Below are 20,305 nucleotides of genomic sequence, written 5' to 3'. Positions count from 1 at the left end.
TAGAGGTACAGACGAAACTTGATAACCGCCCATACGACAGCAAGACACTCTTTTTCCGTTGTGGAGTAGTTGGACTCGGCGCGGGAAAGCGTCCTACTAGCATATGCGATCACACGCTCGGCTGAGTCTTGCCACTGGACGAGTACAGCGCCTAAACCCACATTGCTGGCATCTGTATGGACCAAGGTAGGAGCATCCTCATCAAAGTGAGCAAGCACAGGCGGAGTCTGCAGGCGTTGTCGGAGATCGTCAAATGCCACCTGTTGATCGTCGCCCCTTGTGAACGAAACGTCTTCTCTTGCGAGTCGTGTTAACGGCGAGGCTATGTGGGAGAAATTGGCAATAAACCTTCGGTGTTATGCACATAGGCCAAGAAAACGCCTGACTGCTTTCTTGTCTTTTGGTACCGGAAATTTTCTGACGGCCGCAATCTTATCGGGATCAGGTCGCACACCTTCATGGCTCACCACATGGCCTAAAAATTGAAGCTCCTTGAAACCGAAATGACACTTCTCGGGTTTCAGTGTCAGGCCGGCAGATCTTATTGCCCTGAATACCGATAGTAGCCTGCTCAGGTGTTCCTCAATGTTTTTGAAAAAAACAATGACGTCGTCCAGATAGACTAGACATGTCTGCCACTTAAGGCCTGACAGAACGGTATCCATCAGTCTCTGAAATGTTGCGGGGGCTGAGCACAATCCAAATGGCAAGACTTTAAATTCATAAAGCCTGTCAGGCGTTACAAAAGCCGTTTTTTCTCTATCTTGCTCGTCGACCTCAATTTGCCAATACCCACTTTTGAGGTCCATTGACGAAAAGTAGCGTGCATACCTCAGCCTGTCGAGTGAATCATCGATGCGCGGTAATGGGTATACGTCTTTCCTTGTCACACAGTTCAGCTTGCGGTAGTCGACACAAAATCGCAAGCTTCCGTCTTTCTTTTTAACCAGCACTACCGGCAATGCCCAAGGACTTCTTGACGGCTAGATGACGTCATCATCGAGCATTTTCTTCACTTGTACCTGGATTGCTTCACGCTCTTTCGGTGCTACGTGGTATGGGTTCTGTCGTATTGGCCTTGCCGTCTCCTCCGTTATTATCCGATGCTTCGTCAGTAGCGTTTGACTGACCCTCGAGGTCGATGAAAAACAGTCTTTGAACTGGTGAAGAAGATCTACTATACGCTGTCTCTGCGCTGGTGACAAATCCGAGCTTACGTCAATAGGTGGTGGGGCTGACGTGGCTTGCGGCTCGTCCTGTTGTACTGCACAGCACTCGCGGATTTCGGTGATCTCGTCGAAGTAGGCAAAAGTAGTGCCTTGTGTAATGTGTCGTCGCTCGTTGGTAAAATTCGTCAATAGAACCTCTGCTTCACCGCACACAACAATGACGATACTTCTGGCAATTGCAACACCGCGAGAGAGTAGGAGCGTCAATACTTGTTCAGCGATTCTTTCTCTAGTATTCTGCTCGCCGCACATGACTGAAACAAGGCGGCACAATAACGGAGGTGCGGTCACATTGTCAATGACTCGTAGGGATTTTCGGTGTAGCGCTGCGCTTTGATCGGCTGAAAAGGTCAGTACACCGTCCGGAATATTGACGATGGCACCATATTCACGCAAGAAATCCATCCCCAAGATTGCCTGTTTGCAACCCTCAGAAAGGATAAGAAAAGTTGCGACGAAGGATGCATCCCCTGTCTTCATTCTTGCGGTGCACTTTCCGGTAGGTGTGAGTAGCTGCCCTCCAGCTCCTCTAATCTACGGTCCTGTCCATTCCATTCTAACATTCCTGAGCGTGTCTGCCAAACTCTCACTCATTATTGAGAAGTCCGCGCCAGTGTCGACCAATGCCATGACGTCATGTCCGTCAATCGTAATTGCAACTTCGGCAGTAACAACCCCATCTTTCGTCGATTCAATGAAAATGTGTCTCTCTTCGCTCGGCAGTAATGGGGGATTTTCAGCACTTCGATGATTCGCAACCTTCCCCCCTGAGGTCGCTGCTTTTAGTTTCCCCAGCGTGGACTAGGAGATCTCCCTCTTGGCATGTCAGTGGTGCTCCGTCTAGAGGATGGAAAATAACGCCCAGGAGAGGGTGAGCGTGACCGAAACCCAGGAGGAACATCCCGCGGGGTCATGACACTCGTGTCGACGTCAGGTGTTCCGTTGAAATGGCGCCGAGGAACCGTAGAAGGAAATCCTTGGTACCATGCGGCGCGATACGGGCAATACCGAACGATGTGGCCTGCTTCCCCACAGTGAAAGCACAGGGGCCTATGATCAGGGGTACGCCAGATGTCAGTTTTGCGAAGTGGTGGCCGCCTGGGCATCGAAGTTTCTCTGTAGTACCAAGGCGCTGTCGGCGGATGTTGCTGGTGGTACTGATGTGGTGTCGGCACGTTCGCTGGCTGTCGGTGGACTACGTCTGCATATTAAATGTGACACTATTACTACGACTACTACCCACGGGCTAAGGAGCTTTGACCCTAATAAAGTGGGCGCATACTGTCAACCAGGCTTGCGCGGCGCACTTTAGCATATTTTCGTTGCACTGTGACGCAGGATGCCTCGTAACGAAATGCACCGAAAATTCCTACGTACGAGAAACATGTATGCCAATCGCTTGTTATTTTCAACTTAATGATGATGCCGCTGCGACAGTAAGAATTTGGAGCTTGAAGAGTGATCCGAACGTACGAAGTGAGGCAGCTCGCGAACGCTTCTACCACGTTTTGCAGGTTTACTGATTATGCTTGTTGAGACAGCGTGCATATAGGAGTGCTGTTACAATTTCTCCCCACTTTCTTTGAAACAATGGCGCCTGAAGCGTCCCCGGCTCGTTTCTTTCCGCGCTATGGCGCTCGGCGCATTCTTTGACTGGCTTTCCACAGAAAAAAAATCCCAGCATATTCACGGGGCGAATTGTGATGAGTGGGCGAAGCTCTGGAGAGAATCACCGGTAAAGTGTGAATCTTCCGTGTAAATCGCTGAGTCGATCATTTAAAAGCGTGAGAAACGCTGTGTGTATACACCGTGCTTCTTGGGCCTCTCGCTCTCGTATAGCAGGATCTTGGTAGCGGTGTCGCACCGCTTCACGATGCGCCAACAGCTAATTTTTTTACAACGCTTCCCCTAGCGTAAGTCACCGAAGAAAATCGAACGATTGCCTTCCACCAATTATACGCGCCATATGTGGCATCATTCCTATTATGTCACCTCGCATCTTTTATTTTCATTTATACGTACCGCCATCTAGTTTTATGACATCTCACATCTATTCATCAGCTAGAAGTACCGCCATCTGGTTACCACTCCAAGTACCGTCATCTAGTTTTATACCATCTCGCATAAACTACCGCCATCTAGTCAACACTGGAAGAACTACTACTACTAAAACTACATACCTCAGAGGATGCACGGACCCATACCTTAAGGAGCTTCACCCCCAAAAGACGGAGCATGTCAGTCTCGTACGTCCAGCGAAAAAGCATGCTAAAGAACAAAAAATATAATCGCAATTCCTATTTTGATGCGATGGCACGATTACATCTAACGCTACATTCATTCAATGACAGGCCTGCGCGACGCATTATTATTTCCGCTCGCAATGGTGCCTATATTGGTGCTGACCGGATCAACACATAATGGCACTCGCCAGAATCATTCGGAGGAGTCACCAAACATCGTCGCTGTGCAAAAACGTTGCTGTGAACAGGGCTTACAACCTCTAGTACTTTTTGGGGCAAATGTGAGAGGGACCGCGAGATGCTCCATAATAGAAATTTTTGTATAATTATAACGACGTGGGGCTCCTAAGCATGCACAGATGTCGCTCAATAGACTTGCCTCTAGCATATCTTCTCCATTGATGTTCGGCTGCCGCATTGAGATTAGAACACGCTATTTTTAGGCTGACAACAAGGCGGCAATAACATGGTAATTGTATTATCGGAACTGATTTGTTACATCGTGTTGTGGAGACATCCTGAAAGATTTCACCAGTACTCCTGAATCAAAATGCAACGCATGAGGATACCATGTGTGGTGATGTTCGAACACCTACAAACAAAGCACGTCTGCTTTTTCAATGAAAAATAGGCTCTTCTAGAACGATCCCAATTTGTCTATCACCACGTTACTATTCGTATATAATAACGTCAAATATAAGCAGCAGTACGCGACCGCGAAACTACTTAAAATTTCTGTTAGTCAAGACAGGTACGTACGAAACGGAAAGGAAGCTCTAAAATTATTGGCACCAACCAATAGCACTTGATTTAACACCATACTTGTTACAGCATTAAATTGTGAAATATAAAATAAAAGTCTACATGACGCACAATCAGAAGAACGGATGTGCGCATGTTGGACACATGTTATTGCCAACCGTATAATCGTAATAAACGGAGGAACCCATTTAATTGACCGAAATCGGCCACATTCTGATAATCGCGGCATAATGCACATTCTATTCCTACAATCCTGTCTTCCTTGCAACAGGATATAGCATGGGGCTCGAAGATTCTTTGTAAACTTGAAAACAATATTTAGGAGCTTTGTGCAAGAAGTGGTTACCGCGTAAATGTAGATGAAACAGGTGGTCATGAAAGAATAAAAAATTAAGCTGAAAGCGTGATAGGCACTGTGATGGCCCCATTTTTTTCACTGGCCTTTCGCTACAAGTGCTGACAGTGCTGCTTTCGGAGGAAGTTGCTGAGATAACCATAGCCTCAAAACATAAGAGGCTCAAACGCAGCAACTTCCGCATTCCTGTACCAGCATGATTCCCAGACCTAGAGCACTATTATCAATCTGTGCTGGCACTACCTTTTATCTGTAAGTGCTGTAACACACACACACAAAAAAGGCAGACACACTATCGTACCCCACCTGCGAAATAAAAGTATGGCATTTTTCTAAAAAGTGGGTTACCGCTAAAAAGGAGAAGAAGCGCTTTTTCTGCCACGCAGTGATGCGAGATTACACTTTGAGCAGATGCGCTACGCGATAAGTCAAATTGCGTCACTCGTCCCACTTGTCACGTAAAATTATTTCGAAAGCCTGTCTAGCCTGCAGCTGCAACAATACGCTTTGGCGGTTCTTCATCAAAAGTAAACCTTCCCTCTAGAACGTTTTCACATATGTAAACTGGGCGAGATTAATATACACAAAAAGCACGGACTGTACCATTTGTTAACGCGATCATCATCATCATCAGCCTGACTACGTCCACTGCAGGACAAAGGCTTCTCCCATTTTCCGCCAGTTAATCCGGTCCTCTGGTTGCTGCGGCCGATTTATACCCGCAAACTTCTTAATCTCATCTGCCCACCTAACCTTCTGTCTCCCCCTAACCCGCTTGCCTTATCTGGGAATCCAGTTAGTCACCCTTAATGACCAGCGGTTATCCTATCCACGCGCTACAGGCCCGGCCCATGTCCATTTCCTCTTCTTGAGTTCAACTATGATATCCTTAACCCCTGTTTGTTCCCTAATGCACTCTGCTCTATTCTTGTCTCTTAAGGATACACGTACCATTTTTCTATCCATTTATCGCTGCGTCGTCCTTAATTTAAGCTGAACCCTCTTTGTAAGGCTCTAGGTGTCTGCTCCGTAGCAAAGTACCGGCAAGATACAGCTGTTATATACCTTTCTCTTGAGGGATAGTGGCAATCTACCTGTCTTAATTTCAGAGTGCTTGCCAGATGTGCTCCACTTCATTCTTATTCTTCTAGTTACTTCAATCTTCTGGTTCGGCTCCACGGTTTTTACATTCCCTAAGTAGACAGTCTTTTACAACTTGAAGTGCACTATTACCTATCTCGAAGCGCTGCTCTCTTACGAGGTTGTTGTACATTACTTTCGTTTTCTGCAGAATATTTTTAAGACCAACCTTTCTGCTCTCCTTGTTTAACTCCGTAATCATGAGTTGGAATTCGTCCCCTGAGTTATTCAGCAATGCAAAGTCATCGGCGAAGCGCAGGCTACTAAGGTATTCTCCATTACCATTTATTCCTAACTGTTTCCACTCCGGGCCCCTGAAAACCTCCTGTAAGCACTCAGTAAATAGTATGGGGAGATTGTATCCTCCTGCCTTACGCGTTTCTTGTTTGGTATTCTGTTGCTTTCTTTATGAAGCACTATGGTATCAGTTGATTCCCTGTAGATTTCTTTCAGAATGTCCATGAATGCTTCGTCAACGTCCCGATGTCACAGTGTCTGCTTAACTGCTAATATTTCTACTGAATCAAACACCTTCTCGTAATCTATGAAAGCTATGTATAGTGATTGGCTGTATTCCACGCATTTCTCTATTACCCGATTGATAGTATGAATGTGGTCGATTGTGTAGTAGCCTGTTCGAAATCCTGCTTGTTCTTTGGTCGATTGAATCGTAATGTTGTCTTAATTCTGGTAGAATAATTACCTTTGTAAATAGCTTGTATACTACAGAAAGCAAGCTGATTGGCCTGTAATTCTTCAAGTCATTGTCATCTACTTTCTCAAGTATTAAGATGATGTTAGCATTCTTCCAAGACTCTGGTACTCTTCCCGTAAGGAGACACCTCGTGAACAAGATGGCTAGTTTTTCTAACACAATCTGTCCTCCATCTTTCAGCAGATCTGATATTACCTGATCCTCACCAGCAGTTTTGCCTCTTTGCATGCTCTGCAAAGCTTTCCTGACTTCTATCATTGTTGGTGAGGTGTCTTCTGGGTTACTGCTAGCTCTTGTAAAATTAAGGTCGTGGTTGTCCCGGCTATTGTACAAATCTCTGTAAAACTCTTCCACTATTTTAACAATCCTATCCATATTGGTAGTTATTTTGCCTTCTTTGTCCCTTAGAGCATACATCCGCGTAAACGACAAGAGGAGATAGAGACGAGATAGAGCACTGATAAGCATCAGCACTCTGTCTCGTCTCTCTTATCCCCTCCTGTCCTTTGCGCTGTTGAGCACTCTTTATCATGTTATACCAACACTCTCCATCCCACTTTGTATTGTTAACGCGATAGCGTTAAAAAGCTCGTTTCTCAGAAATTCCGGCGTCGGCGATGATGGTATGAGTGAAAAATATTCTTATGCGTGAGCACGAAATTGTGAACGATGCAATTAAATGAATAAAAAATACTGGAGCAGAGTGGGGACTGAACCAGCGTTGTTTGGGCTCAAGTGGGGATGGAACCTGGGTGGGTTTACGTGGAAGGCGGGTGTTCTTCCACATGGCCATGCCTCTGCCTGTGAAAACATTGAAAAAAACTTCCTCTGCTTGGCAATCCAGTGAAAGCAGCATTAATGCTTCACAAACACACGCGTTTTCTGTACATGCTTCACAATGCAACGTGAAATAGTATTTCAGTAATAATGCGTGGTACAAGCGTTAATTGCCGATGGGCGCCAAAATATGTGATTATAATGATGCCTCGGTGGTGGAAAGCTGGTACCCCACTTCAAAATGCACACACGCTGGCCAGGTAGTGGGTGCATGGCGAATTCAAAAAGGTTTCGTGCACTAAATGTTTGAAGTACGCACTACAAACAGGGTGTCGCTGTTGTGTTCAACTCGTGGAGTCCCCTCTAGGGTCCCTTCTTTTTTTCGTGTTACGATGTGGCTTGTATCATGCTACGAAGTTTGTTAATTCCGACAGTGCAAGGCTAGGCTAGGCACATTGTCGGCCTCGCAGAGAAGTCACGGCTGTGCTGAATGCCTCGGTGACAAAGTGGCCTAGACTCTGCTTTTCAGAAGCCAGCTTGGCTAACAGTCAAAGAAACAAGACATACACAGCATCCCTTGTACATTAATAGAAGAAGACGAAGCAAACAGCAATCTTCCTAGTTTAGGTGGGAATAAATTTAAGGTCCCGCGCTATCGTATGCTGCAGTACGCTGTCATCTCTTGACGTTGTGAAGAAGAAATTAATTATTATATCATGACCTTTTGAATCATATTTAGCGCCCGCTACGAAATCGCTGTCATAGCACCTCTTATGGATACTGTTTCATCGTACAAGATGAAGCTCCGGAAAGAAAAATATACATTAGTAGAAAAGCGTTTGTGGTGGAAAGCCAGACTGGTTCACGACTCACAGCTTATATGACGCCACACACAGTGGCCACTCTGCGCGCCCGTTAACTCAAACTGATAGGTTCATCAAGGTCATAGCAGGCCAGCAAGTGGTCCTTTTCGCACCACACTCACTCGTTCAATAGGCGGGGGGGGGGAGGGGGCAGGCAAATCGAGGATTGCTTGGATGATCCATGTAGTGCGTGTTGGTGCGAGATTGTTAGAGCACCATCCGCAGCGCACAGGGATGCGTTGCGTTGGATGCATAATAGAGAGAAAGTGCAGGCTTTCATCAAAGGGTATGTGCATGCGTTCAGGTCAGCATAACATGCTTGAAAAAAAAAATGAAGTTAATTTTCAGCTCGGAGTGTTGCTGAAATAATCGTTTCCTTCGAGTGGTCTTGAGATACGAGAAGGCGGCAGCTGCATACCCTTGCACGTGTATGTGCATGCTTCGTATACTCGCCCTCAAACAGAATGGTGGAGGTAAGTGACACAGCGAAGGTGGTGTTGGAGGTGGGGGAGAGGGAGACAGGTTTGGGTATAGAGATAGGCTGGTGTACGTAGTTGGATGGGTAAAAGAGAAACAAGTTAGCCATGCGTATTTTTTTTCAGAACCAAGAGCGTAAAGAAGGTGTGCGTTCTGCTCAGTCATTTATGTCACAAGTAAAGAGCAGCTAAAAGTATTATTTTGATGCAATGATAAGGATTCTAATTCTGAAAAAAAAATCCGCGAACATCATACGTTCTTATAATGTACCTATCATATAGGATCGATTAAGTTCCATTCTCCAAGAGATAGGTCCTATACAGGGTCTTGAGTTATTCATAAATTTATTACACTCATGAACACAGTTATCAACTTTTTAAAAATAGTTGTACTGAGTACTGAGCGTAATGGTACTGAGTGTCCTACAGGATGACGAATTGTGACCGAGAAGGTTCTTCAATAGATCACATCAGAGATTATTCCACAGTCACCAAAGCAGTACCTAAAATAGAAACGTTAAAATTTTGAGATCAAGTTCGCTGGAGAACTAGGCATGAACTGATGAAGGATGGTCAAGAAAAAAGTCTTGAAAACATGATTATACAACAGTATCACGTCCATTACGTAGACTGAAGACATTTTTCAACTAAGAATGCTGCTAAAAGGTGAGAGCGACAAGACGGGGATCACCTATCTCTGTGTTTTAATGAAAATAAGGCTTTAATACTGACTCATTGCTTTCTGTTTTACTGAAATAACAGTACCTTCGCATGAGATTCGACAACAAGGTCGGCATCACAGCCTGCGTCGTCTACTTTGTCCTAAGTGTGAGTAAATAGATTAGGTGTTTTACCTACGTATCTATCATGTGTACTTACATCCACATAATCTGCATACAGTTACAAAGTAATGGAACACCATTTGGCTTTAGAAACAACCTAAGAAAAATAAAACTCATCATTATTATTTTCGTAAAGCAAAATCAGTTTACTTTAACAGTTTTTTTCTCATTTATTTTAATGCTTCGAAACCATTTTGTCAAAAAACGCAAATTGAGTTATGCCCGGCAGTTGTGCCTTTTTCTGCAACCCGTTGAGTTGGATGAAATGCCACTGTACTGCTTTATTAGCGGCCGAATGAAAACAAAAATTGTTTATTAGTGAACGAATGAAATATATGACCGAATGAAATATTTTGTTGTAAAGCTATGTAAGCGTATCATATCTTCATCTCTCTTGTGTAATGCTAGCGTTCTTTTTTAGTTGTTTGTACTAAAACTTGTACCCTCTCCTGTTACGTATAAAAACGAAGACAGCAGTATTCATAAATAAAATATTTATAACATTTTTTTATTACAGCAAAGCGTCGGTGCTGTTGGAATTTTCAGTTCTGCCATTGCAGTGTCCACAAGTGGGTACATGTCCTTTCTATTTAAGAAAACTCATTTAGGAAGTGTCAAAATATTAGAGGACCCTTTAACTTAAAACTAAACATAAAAAATTATAATAATTTTATGGGCCCAAGAAGGCCAAAATATTGTTAACACTCAGCTCTCGCGGGTTAGCTAATCTGAGTGTTCTTAAGGGTAGGGGTAAGTACAACACGTGTCTGGATGTTTTACAACGCGCGTAAGAAGATTTTCACGTTACTTAAGTCGTGACCAGACAGCCGTATTCACCAACTGTCGTACCATTCCCGTGCAAATTCGGTGCGTAGAAAGTTGAAGACGCGACCACGAGCGCACGCCGACATAGGCAGCCAGATTAGTAGATGGATGCGTATGTAGAAACGCTCGAATGGCCTGTAGTTCGCTAGAGCAAAATAAGTGATTCAGAGATCAAGTGCTTCGCATTTGATAGCTGAATCACTGCTTCGAGTGAACAGAATATATTCTTGTGCGTGTGTGCCGTTAAGATGGATCATGCCCACTGAAGAGTTGTTTTCCTTCCGTGTACCGTAAGACTTGCTTGGCGAAAGTACCTCAAACGCAAGGGGCTTAGTGCTATTAAATACACTTAGGTAGAATGTCAAGGCCCCTTAATTTATGCTGCTCTTTGTAAGCGGTGATGTTCCATATTGCGTCGACGAATTCTCCTTGAGAGACACGAACATTCTCTATTTCGGGCATTTTCCCCTGCAAGCGTTGACGAAATTGCCAGCATATTTCCCTGCAATACAATACTACTTTCCGGCCCCATCCATCCATCCATCCATCCATCCATCCATCCATCCATCCATCCATCCATCCACACACACACACACGCGCACACACGCGCACACGCGCGCACACGCGCGCACACGCGCACACACGCGCACACGCGCGCACGCGCACGCACACGCGCACGCACACGCGCACGCACACGCGCACGCACACGCACACGCACACGCACACGCACACGCACACACACATACACACACACACACATGTATGGCATACTGGCGACTTTCGAAATTATGACTAGCCGCTCCACTGCCACACAACAAAAGCATTCCTATATTCATATACTGTTAGTACACTGCACATTGTGGCGTTCAAGTCTGACACCAATAGTCAACTGCAAATCATTACGTGTAAATATAAGAAACAAAGCTCAATGGCCATGCTTGCGTGGTACATGTGCCAGAACCGATTACAGCAGATGAAGGCACACTGTGACTACTAATTTTAGGTCGTGATACATTGAAGAATTCAACAATTCCGGAAATTCCCTGCAATATGAAGAAGGTTTCCTTTTTACCTTTGGCTCAAAATGACAGGTAGAATTCTGTAAAAAAGAAAATTCTGTGCACGGAACATCACTGTGGAAACAGCTGCTCACTACTATTCTATAGAAGAGTGCGCGGTACCAAAATGTCCTTGTTTTCTTTTCTTTTTTTGCTGAACACACACACATAAGGAAAAACCAAGTCAACCAAGACAACAAAGACCATGAATATTCACAAATAATCATGCTTAAACTCGCACACGATTCCAAACAACAATTTTGGCTCACCACGAAGATGTTAGCGCCCTACTAATGTAGATTATGAAGTAATTTCAATCGTTTCTTCTTAATCCTAAAACTATTATTCAGTTATAACTTATCAGCGCATTCATAGCGATATGTTTCATTACGGTGATAGCAGCTGATGAAGTTCAGCGCTAGCCAAGATGTATATTGCCGTGTGCCTCCAAAGTGAAAAATCTATGGGTGGAACCAACTGAACGCTAGGGATCAGCGAATTCAAATGTTCGGTGGTGGGCGAGCTTTAAAATATCATCGTAGGCCTGAACACACCTGCGATCACACAAAAATGGACCACATATACTTCATGAACTGCGATACCCCACCTTCGTACGTGAATGTTTCACAAACATGGCATGGTCACCTGTGGATGCACGGTTAAACGCATAGCTCATAGCTTTGCACGTGTTGTTTACAGTGTGTTGAAGCCATAAACTTCGGTAAGGTCACTACACTCGCGTTTAGTGGCCGTATTTTCGAAAGCAGTGGACTGCTCGAATCAATTCGTGAAACTACCGATTTGTTTCTTTGTATGCATATATATATATATATATATATATATATATATATATATATATATATATATATATATATATATATATATATATATATATATATATATATATATATATGTATATATATATATAGTGTTTTGTTTCTTTCTAAATCAACACACACAGTTTTCTCTTATCACCGTGTTCCACTTAGAAACGTTGGCAAGTGTCAGTGGCAGTTTACCTCTTCTTCTTATTATAGTAGACTGCCTACGTATTCGTTATCTTTTCAAAGTGCGAACCTGTATTCAGCAGGTTATTTTCGTAGCTTTGCTTAATGTATTTTCAGCGTGATCAGCATACCGCTTTCGCACAATAGGGTCCGTAAAATTCCAAGTCGGTAGCATTGTACCTAAGTTTTTTTTTACAACACAGCTTTGTCGAACATTTTTTTAAGAGCCGGCTCACTTGTCTCAGTTGGCAGCGGTGAACCCCTTAAACGGCCATCCTTGTAGACACATTCCACGCTTGTAGGCAAGTGACGTACACATGCGGTCGTTGGTGTGCAGAGGGATAAGATGCGTGGTGGCAGCCACCTGCAAGAACTGAAATCAGGGGCAATTTGTAGAGTTTGATATTTGAGCACAACACTCAAGAAAACAAAAAGGCAAGCACTAACTATACACTAAGTTATTTTTTTAAAATCAAAACCAATTTGTACTGCCGCAATAAAAAAAACGAACTTTCTTAATAACAAGGGGCCTTTTTCTATGTCACAGCAATAATGGACAAATGCACAGTACACAACATCATAGGCTTCTGTAATAACATAATGCGAGCGAATAGCGGCGCCGTTATAAACACTGCAAACTTGAAGCATGTGATTACGTTACGCATGCTCAGGCTTAAACATTCATGACGAGGAAAGTAAATGTGCCAGGTTAGCTGCAAAGAGAGCTAACTCGCAAACGAGAAGGTTCAAGGAAACCTGGCTGACACACACAAGAATGTTCTATTGAATGAAAAAAATAAAGCTTCCATGGCCTCTCTTGACACGTTATTACCGTTGCGCTATACAACACTGCTGTATCATTAAAAAGCGATTCAAGACGACAATACTGTCAGTGTATCGGTATGTGAAAATTTGGGGACACTTGACTAGAAAAAAAAAATCAAACCCCACCCCCCAACCCCCTAGCCTCTGTTCCCCAAGATAGCAAAAGGATGGTCTGAAATTAATAACATTCTTTGATTTTCGCCACTCTCTTCATGTACCGAGTTCATGCGCCCAAAAATTTTTACCACAACGGCAGTCGAGGTCGCATTATATCGCATTCAAAGAGCAGTGTGTACCTTCCCTCTCAAATTTCATGCCCAACTCGAACGACCGGGGCCCAGAGGCGGGCCGCTGTTACGCACACGTTATTGCTTCCCTTTAACTTTTGAATTCAGAAGCTTCTTTTGCTTTCGAACTATTCCATGGGTCATGAGGTCACTGGGTTGGAGACAAAAAAAAGTGAAACATTGCTTTTCCGAAAAGAAAAATATCTGCATGCCTATACATGCGATCAAATCACCGCATCGGTGATTCATTCACTCTGAAAGACAAGGCGTGCAAACAAAGAACACAAGAAGAAAGTCAGGATACCCCAAACGCCTATTAACAACTGAAGTCAATTCATTGGTATTGTTAATCTTGCTTTAGAATAGCACACGTGTGACGATAGACTAAGGCAATTTTCTAGAGCTTAACCGTGGAACCATTTGCTTTTTGAAATAAAACCCACAAGAAAATTTCACAATACACGCAAATGATACCACTTTTCAAATAAAGTGCTTTCTTTAGTTTCTATTTATATTAAAAAAAGTTCTCTTGCACGGTTACTTTGTAATAACTATGCGTTCGTTGTTCTTCAGTACAATTTTTTTAATGTGTGCATAGGTGTCCGCTTATGTATGACACATTGGCTATTGTTCATTTTTTACGCAGAAGAATACTGATTATAATAACCTTCACCGTAGTGGACCTATCACTAGTTGCTTAGGTTTTTGGTCTAAGTAACTACGTACGCATTTTTAATATATTTAGTGCAAAAAGTTGTGCCTTGATTGATTTTTTTTGCTTTGATCATATCTAAAAGCGATCGAACTCATTTGCATGCAGCTCAAGTACTCCGCACATTTAAATTCTGATATCTCTTTACCATTCTGCTAACTCAATCCTTAAGACATAGGTGATTTTTTCCCCTACACTGGGCTTATCTCGTTTTTCTTTGTATTTTTGGGTTCTTCCGGTGAGAAGACGAAACTAGATAAGCTTGTACAATGCTTGCACACTTCGCTAATTAGTACTATCACTATTGTCTTTGCGTTTCAGTGTTTCCTATACCTGTATTGTACTCGAACATTGTCATCGGTCTGGCGGGAACAATTTATACCGCTCTGGTAAGTTCTCTGTGTTCCATTATACGCAAAAGAATATTGTGGTAATTCTGCTGAGCTGCAAACATTACAGAAAGCACAAAGACTTAAAAAAATTACCCAGTGAGGTCATTACAGCTGGCGGGCAAAGCAGCAGTTGTTAGGCGCAAAATTTCAGACAGGGTAACAGTTATATGAAAGTTGAAGCCAGAGCATACAGTTGCTACGTTAAGCCTTACCTACATCCTGCGAATAAAAGGGTACACCGTTACAGTTCTTCCGGTATAAGTGAAACAACGGGTGCAAAAGTGAAGCATTGGGGAGCAACTGCTATATCTTGTAACTGTACTTTGGCAACGCAGCCGTCACTGTGTTGCCAGGAAAAGTTGTCCTCGAGTGCGGCTACTTTTAGCTTTATTTGGTACTTGACAACTCCGTCGGCTCAGTCGGCTTTGAAGTGGAGACCACGTCTGTTGGGTGTCAGTTTGATCGGTACTAAATATGTAGTACTAAATGGACATTGTAATGAACTATGTAGCATGCGCTTGTCACGTTTTCATTAGTTCGTCAATAAGACATCCTGCATAATTAGCAACACTTCAGTGTTCGTGAAACTAATAATGTAAGTAATAGGCACGATGGTACATAGTATGAATATAGTATTGACTTAACTTTCCTGCTTTTAATCATTCAGTACCTTATTAGCATATTGGTAATTAGCATGATATCATTTAGCATGGTTCTAGTTTTACGCTGCATCATTAGTACTTATTTTTTAAGATGCGGCCTAATTGACTCGGTGTTACCACGTCTTCGCCAAATTAGTTGTAGTAATAGCATACACTAACATCATTAGCTAGGTGTACCACACAGCCAATCAACTAATCAGGAGGGTGCATGTGCTCATGAAGAAGATGAAGACGATAACGAATAGGGCGCGCGCCAGCTTAGCAACGTGCTAGAATGTACAGCCTAGCATGATGATTGCAAAGATAACCTCGGTGATTCGCTATGACCGCAGTATTGTAATTCGCCTGGTCAGAATAATCTGAAATGTCACTATGCGGATTAATATAAAGCAGGGGTGGGCAACCTTTTCAGGCGGAATGCTAAAGTTGCTCAAAGCCAACACAGCGGGGACCGGAAAGTGAATCAGGGGAGGGCCGTAAGCCGACAAAAAATTGGGGCACTTGACATTAACGCATAAAGTTGAAAGGTAGACATGTCTATTTTCCGCACCATGCCAGAAGGTTGCGAATCACAAGACCACACGTGAGGTCAACACTGTGACCTGACATAAGAGGTGACCAGTACAAGGGGGTGGTGTTATGGCCTTGTGTCGCGTTATACCACCGCCCGGCCTGCATGTTATTGACCCCTGATGTAAAGAATACCTACTCCCGTATTCAAAAACGTTCGTTGACTTGATCTGGCAGTGCCTTCAATGCTGCGTGTTCTAAAACGCGTCTGTGCTGCCTCAGAACCGCCAAAAGCAGCGTGTCCGAAGCCCTTCGTGCTGCATCAAAGGCGGTGGCAACTGAAGTTCAAGTGAAGGAGCGTTTCAGAATACGAGGATTAGTGCAGGCAAGCATAGCTTGAAAGAAAAGCTAGAGACCGTGCCTCTAGAAGTATTGTTAGTGAACGTTTTCGACACGTTTGATGCACGGGTGTACGTCTGCACTAAGTGGAACGACAAACAAATGAAAGAATTTGTCACATAATTGAAAACACCGCTCAACTTTGCCGACTGCCCTTGATGTGACACCGCCTTCTACCATATTCATTAGAACGCAGTGAGGGCTGAGGGATGGAATTGGCCTACAGGTAGCTCATTTCAAAAGGACTGTTGCTAGAGCTCGAAAATATTCCGGGTTTCTTCAAACGCGGGTAATCTTGCGTAGCACCACAGTTGTCTCGCATTAAATGTAAGGTAAATGAAAAAAATATGTAGGAAATAAGAAGAACTAACCATAAGAAATTCAGAAAAATTTAGCGTAAAATTCGCCCCCCCCCCCCCCAAGGAAAAGAGTGCAAGACATAGCTGGTCAGACGCGTCAAGGAGCTGAGTAGAGGCTTCATGACGTCAAATGATGCTTAGGTGATATCAGGAGATAAAATTACAGGAAGTTTTGGCAATGCAATTATTGCTTTTGTTTGAACTTTTGAAGTTCTTAGCTAGAGACCGTATCTTTCAGCGTAAGCTACTGAACAAACAACAGGAGAGGAACGAACTGTGTAGGAAAGGGTAATTCAGCAACCGATGGAGGCGTGAAAAATGAGGTCCACATTTAATTACACACACGCGGCGAATATTCACTGTTAAACTATACGAAATAGCAATATACTGCCGGTATTATACTGCTGGTCAAGGTCTAGTGTCTGTATATATGGCATGGCCAGTGAAAAGTTGCTTCCATTGTCAAAAGAGCGTTTCCATAGTCGGCGCGCACTGTTTGCTCACTTCCTCTCACCACATGGCAAGTACTGAGGCGTTGGCGCCTTGTCGTGCGCTTAAGCAAATGGACCGTCACGACAGCAAATGACAATGCCCACTTCGAGAGTATACAATGACGCACGCCACCACACCGATATCTTATGGTGCGTCATCCCTAAAATGAGCAGTTGCGAAGCACTGAAACAGTGTTCATACTATAGTGACCGGACTCTGGTGAAGTCAATCAAGGCATTTAGAAAACGAGAGGAACCCAACGTGGGACTATTATGTGCTTTATTTTACTTAATTGGGTCGCACACTTTCATCTTTCCTAGCGCATGATGTTTCACTACCCCACCACTTGTCGGCTTCTTTAATTAACGTATAAGGCATGCGTGCACTTCGGTGTTTATGAAACATTTGGCTATGCGATGCTTACGCAACAACGATTTGCACTGTTCGCAGTGCTCCTGACAGCTTCGCTCAGAAATCCAGCAGTATAAATTGCACTAGCATTTGCAGAAAATTCAAAAACCAAGAAAACTGTGCCAAAAATCAATTTGAGGTATTACGCTTATAGTCCACAAAATGCACAGTTCACTGTTAGTCTAAGCTGTCGCTAGTATAATCACTTAGGAAATTGTTATGGGATTCCGGATTGCAACTTACCAAGTAAGACATTAGGATCTTAATAGACCAAATGGTCGTGACTCAATCGAATAGCGAATTTTTAGTATCTAAGAATATTTCAGCTGAACACATTGGAAGGCTAGTTTTTTTTGTTAAACGAGGTTGTGTCACAAAATGAGGGTCACGCGGTGTCCCATGTCCAGTGTCCTACATGTAGGATGGTGAAACTTTTCACTGCAACTCGAATGCTTTTTCCGTTAAAAAAGGTAGAGCCACCCAAGGTGTGTTTACGTTGCCCTGTCTTCGTAACAAGCAAGTCAAGGTAATCGCCGGGCTACATATAGCCACGTGCTTGCAGTCACAAAATGGCTATTTCACGTTAATATAGCTGAGCACCATACCGAGAAAAAATTGTGTATAAGTAATTTTGAGTCAAATTCTTCTCGATGCTGCTGATATTTCCGTGGATCGTTCATCAGTTATTGGGTGTGCGTTAACCTTCATATGCCAGTGATGGACGATAATATTTGTTCACAGTGTGTCAAACATAGGTGTCCTACATACAGGACGGCTCCAAAATCATTGCTCTAAAGATTTTTTTTTAAAAAAAGTTTTACTCTGTTTTCTGAGATCATTGAAGCAATCATTTTGGGGGAATAAATTACATTTGTGAATTTTTGATAGTTGGTCATGTATGCGTTAATTTCTGTGCCATTTTGCCATATAGGGAGGACTTCGTGGAGTTGTGTGGGCCGACTGCGCTCAAGGTTTTCTTATGTTTTTGTCGCCCATAGTCATCATAGCGAAAGTGCTCTACGATTCGAGCAGCGTGACACCAATACTACGTCCCATGAGCGATGCAAACATAACAGATTTTGCTTTCCGGTAAGTACAGGGACTATTTCCTAAATTATGTAATAAGTGTCATTACCACTCATATAAGTATAAAATAGTTTTACGTTTAATGCATCTGAAACAAAATCTCTTGTAGAAGGCAGCATTTTTCAGATTATGGCTATATTCCATGCGTTACAGCGTGCCACTTGGATAGTGAGGGGGGCCGTAGTAAAGTAATCTCAAGGTCCTAAGCAGTTATTTGCAGAGCCATCTGCTGGTATCCGCAATTTAAGCATTCAGAAATGAGGACTGACGACTGCAATGTGATTGGGTGAGACGTTTGAGAAGTTTTTCCATGCTAGCAATATGCAAATAATTGTTTCTAGTAGACGTATGTGTAAAGACTGGAGCGCAAAACGAGCATAGGGGGCTCATGCGTGCTTTAAAAAGCTTGTTCATAGTTTCTCATTTCAGCATTATGTTGAGCAATATACTTTCACTGTACTTGCGTTTTTTTTTCTGCTGAAACACAATGGGGAGCTGAAAAAAGCTGAAACGCTTTCTGTTCGCGAAAAAGGCACATTATATTTTCATTGAATCGTGTTTTTTTTTTTTTGCTCAACTACTGCATGAAAAGTAAGAGATGAAGGAAATATAGTGGTAAATCAAAGAGTATGTCCATGAAAGTAACAATTGAACAGCAGACCACAGAGACACTTATGCCGAAGAAGGAAGAGAAATACTTGAAGCAGATAATTATTCTTTCCACTGTATATTAAAAGCGCAATGCTACAAAGGTTGAACCCAGCAGTCTTGCTGCTGTCGTACAGATAAGATAATGTTCTACGAAATATAAATCAATTTATGATCTTTTAGGAACACACTATGCTATAGATTTGGTCACGAGGAAACGTCCTACTGTTGTTAAGGCGCCATGTAACCTAAAAAATGGCAATTTGTTTTTACTCTTGTAATGAAGCAGCAATGACGCCGCGAACTTTCTCAACTCATACTGAAGCTTGCTCAATGTCGAGACCCTCATCATGAACCTTCGAGTCAAGAATTGCTATGAGAAGGCGTTGAAGCATGACAGAGAACATCTCAGTAACAGTTTGATTGTATGAAAAGCTATTATTTCTTATATGGCTGATAAGTGAACAAAATAAATACAAAGGGCACGTTTTTTTATTGCATGAAAACATTGATGAGATCTCATATACTGAGTTCTCCTCAATATAGCGCTTGATCACTTTATTTGGAAACGAGATGAAGCTTCGATAGCAGCTTCCTAGACAAAGAACAACTGCACTAGTTTCTTACATATGTACGTGAAATAAATACGTAGGCAATATTTATTGTACGTCTTGTCTCATAACACTTTCCTGAGATAACTGGCATCTTTCAGAAGAATTTAAGTATCTTAAGAGTGAAGAAGACAGTCCCAGGCCAGCAATATTATAGAGCGTGAATACTTTCGCCCGTTACTTCATTATGGAACTAGCAACCCATATATAAAGTAGTAATATTTGAAATTATTTTTATAATAGTACACAAAAAATGTGACCGACTTAAAAACAATGCCTAATCAATTTTATAAATACAACAGCGAAGAAATGCACTAGTTGTTATTTTGTGTGTATCACGTTCTCCACGTTTTTTCAATATCCTACTAAGGGTGAATTTCGACATTACGACGGATGAAAACTTGTGGAGCGGATTGGCAGGAGCGCTGCCATTCAGCCTCGTACGAACAGGACTAGACCAGATGGCAGTGCAGCGCTTCATGGCAGCTAGGACGCTACGGGATGCAAAAAGGTTAGCGTGTGATTTTTTTTGTTGTCGCCAAAGAAGGAGCGCCAATATTGAATAATATAGATATATGACACACACACACACACACACACACACACACACACACACACA

General features: G+C 42.9%; 2 protein-coding genes across 5 annotated transcripts in view; one reads left to right on the top strand and one right to left on the bottom strand.

The window, feature by feature from the left end:
* The window catches only part of LOC119164417 (deoxyribonuclease-2-alpha), a 194,708-nt gene that overhangs the window by 154,486 nt on the left and 19,917 nt on the right, over positions 1 to 20,305 (bottom strand). For 2 of the 3 annotated variants that reach the window (XM_075871694.1, XM_075871692.1), the window contains exon 2: positions 12,529 to 12,665. The gene's annotated coding sequence lies outside the window, so the exon portion shown is untranslated. The remainder of the gene's footprint in view (positions 1 to 12,528; positions 12,666 to 20,305) is intronic. The other variant, XM_075871693.1, reaches the window with a different exon arrangement.
* Positions 1 to 20,305, top strand: part of LOC119165378 (sodium-coupled monocarboxylate transporter 1-like) — a 59,448-nt gene that overhangs the window by 21,975 nt on the left and 17,168 nt on the right. For both annotated transcript variants that reach the window (XM_075871688.1, XM_075871687.1), the window contains exons 3-7: positions 9,323 to 9,388; positions 9,920 to 9,971; positions 14,438 to 14,505; positions 18,273 to 18,430; positions 20,057 to 20,197. In XM_075871688.1, coding sequence (XP_075727803.1) covers positions 9,323 to 9,388; positions 9,920 to 9,971; positions 14,438 to 14,505; positions 18,273 to 18,430; positions 20,057 to 20,197 — 485 coding nt within the window. The remainder of the gene's footprint in view (positions 1 to 9,322; positions 9,389 to 9,919; positions 9,972 to 14,437; positions 14,506 to 18,272; positions 18,431 to 20,056; positions 20,198 to 20,305) is intronic.

Source organism: Rhipicephalus microplus, chromosome 8 (assembly GCF_043290135.1).
Source record: "Rhipicephalus microplus isolate Deutch F79 chromosome 8, USDA_Rmic, whole genome shotgun sequence".
Classification (NCBI taxonomy): Eukaryota; Metazoa; Arthropoda; class Arachnida; order Ixodida; family Ixodidae; genus Rhipicephalus; species Rhipicephalus microplus.
The sequence above is the reverse complement of the archived record's forward strand: the minus strand, read 5'-3'. Positions and strand labels throughout refer to the sequence as shown.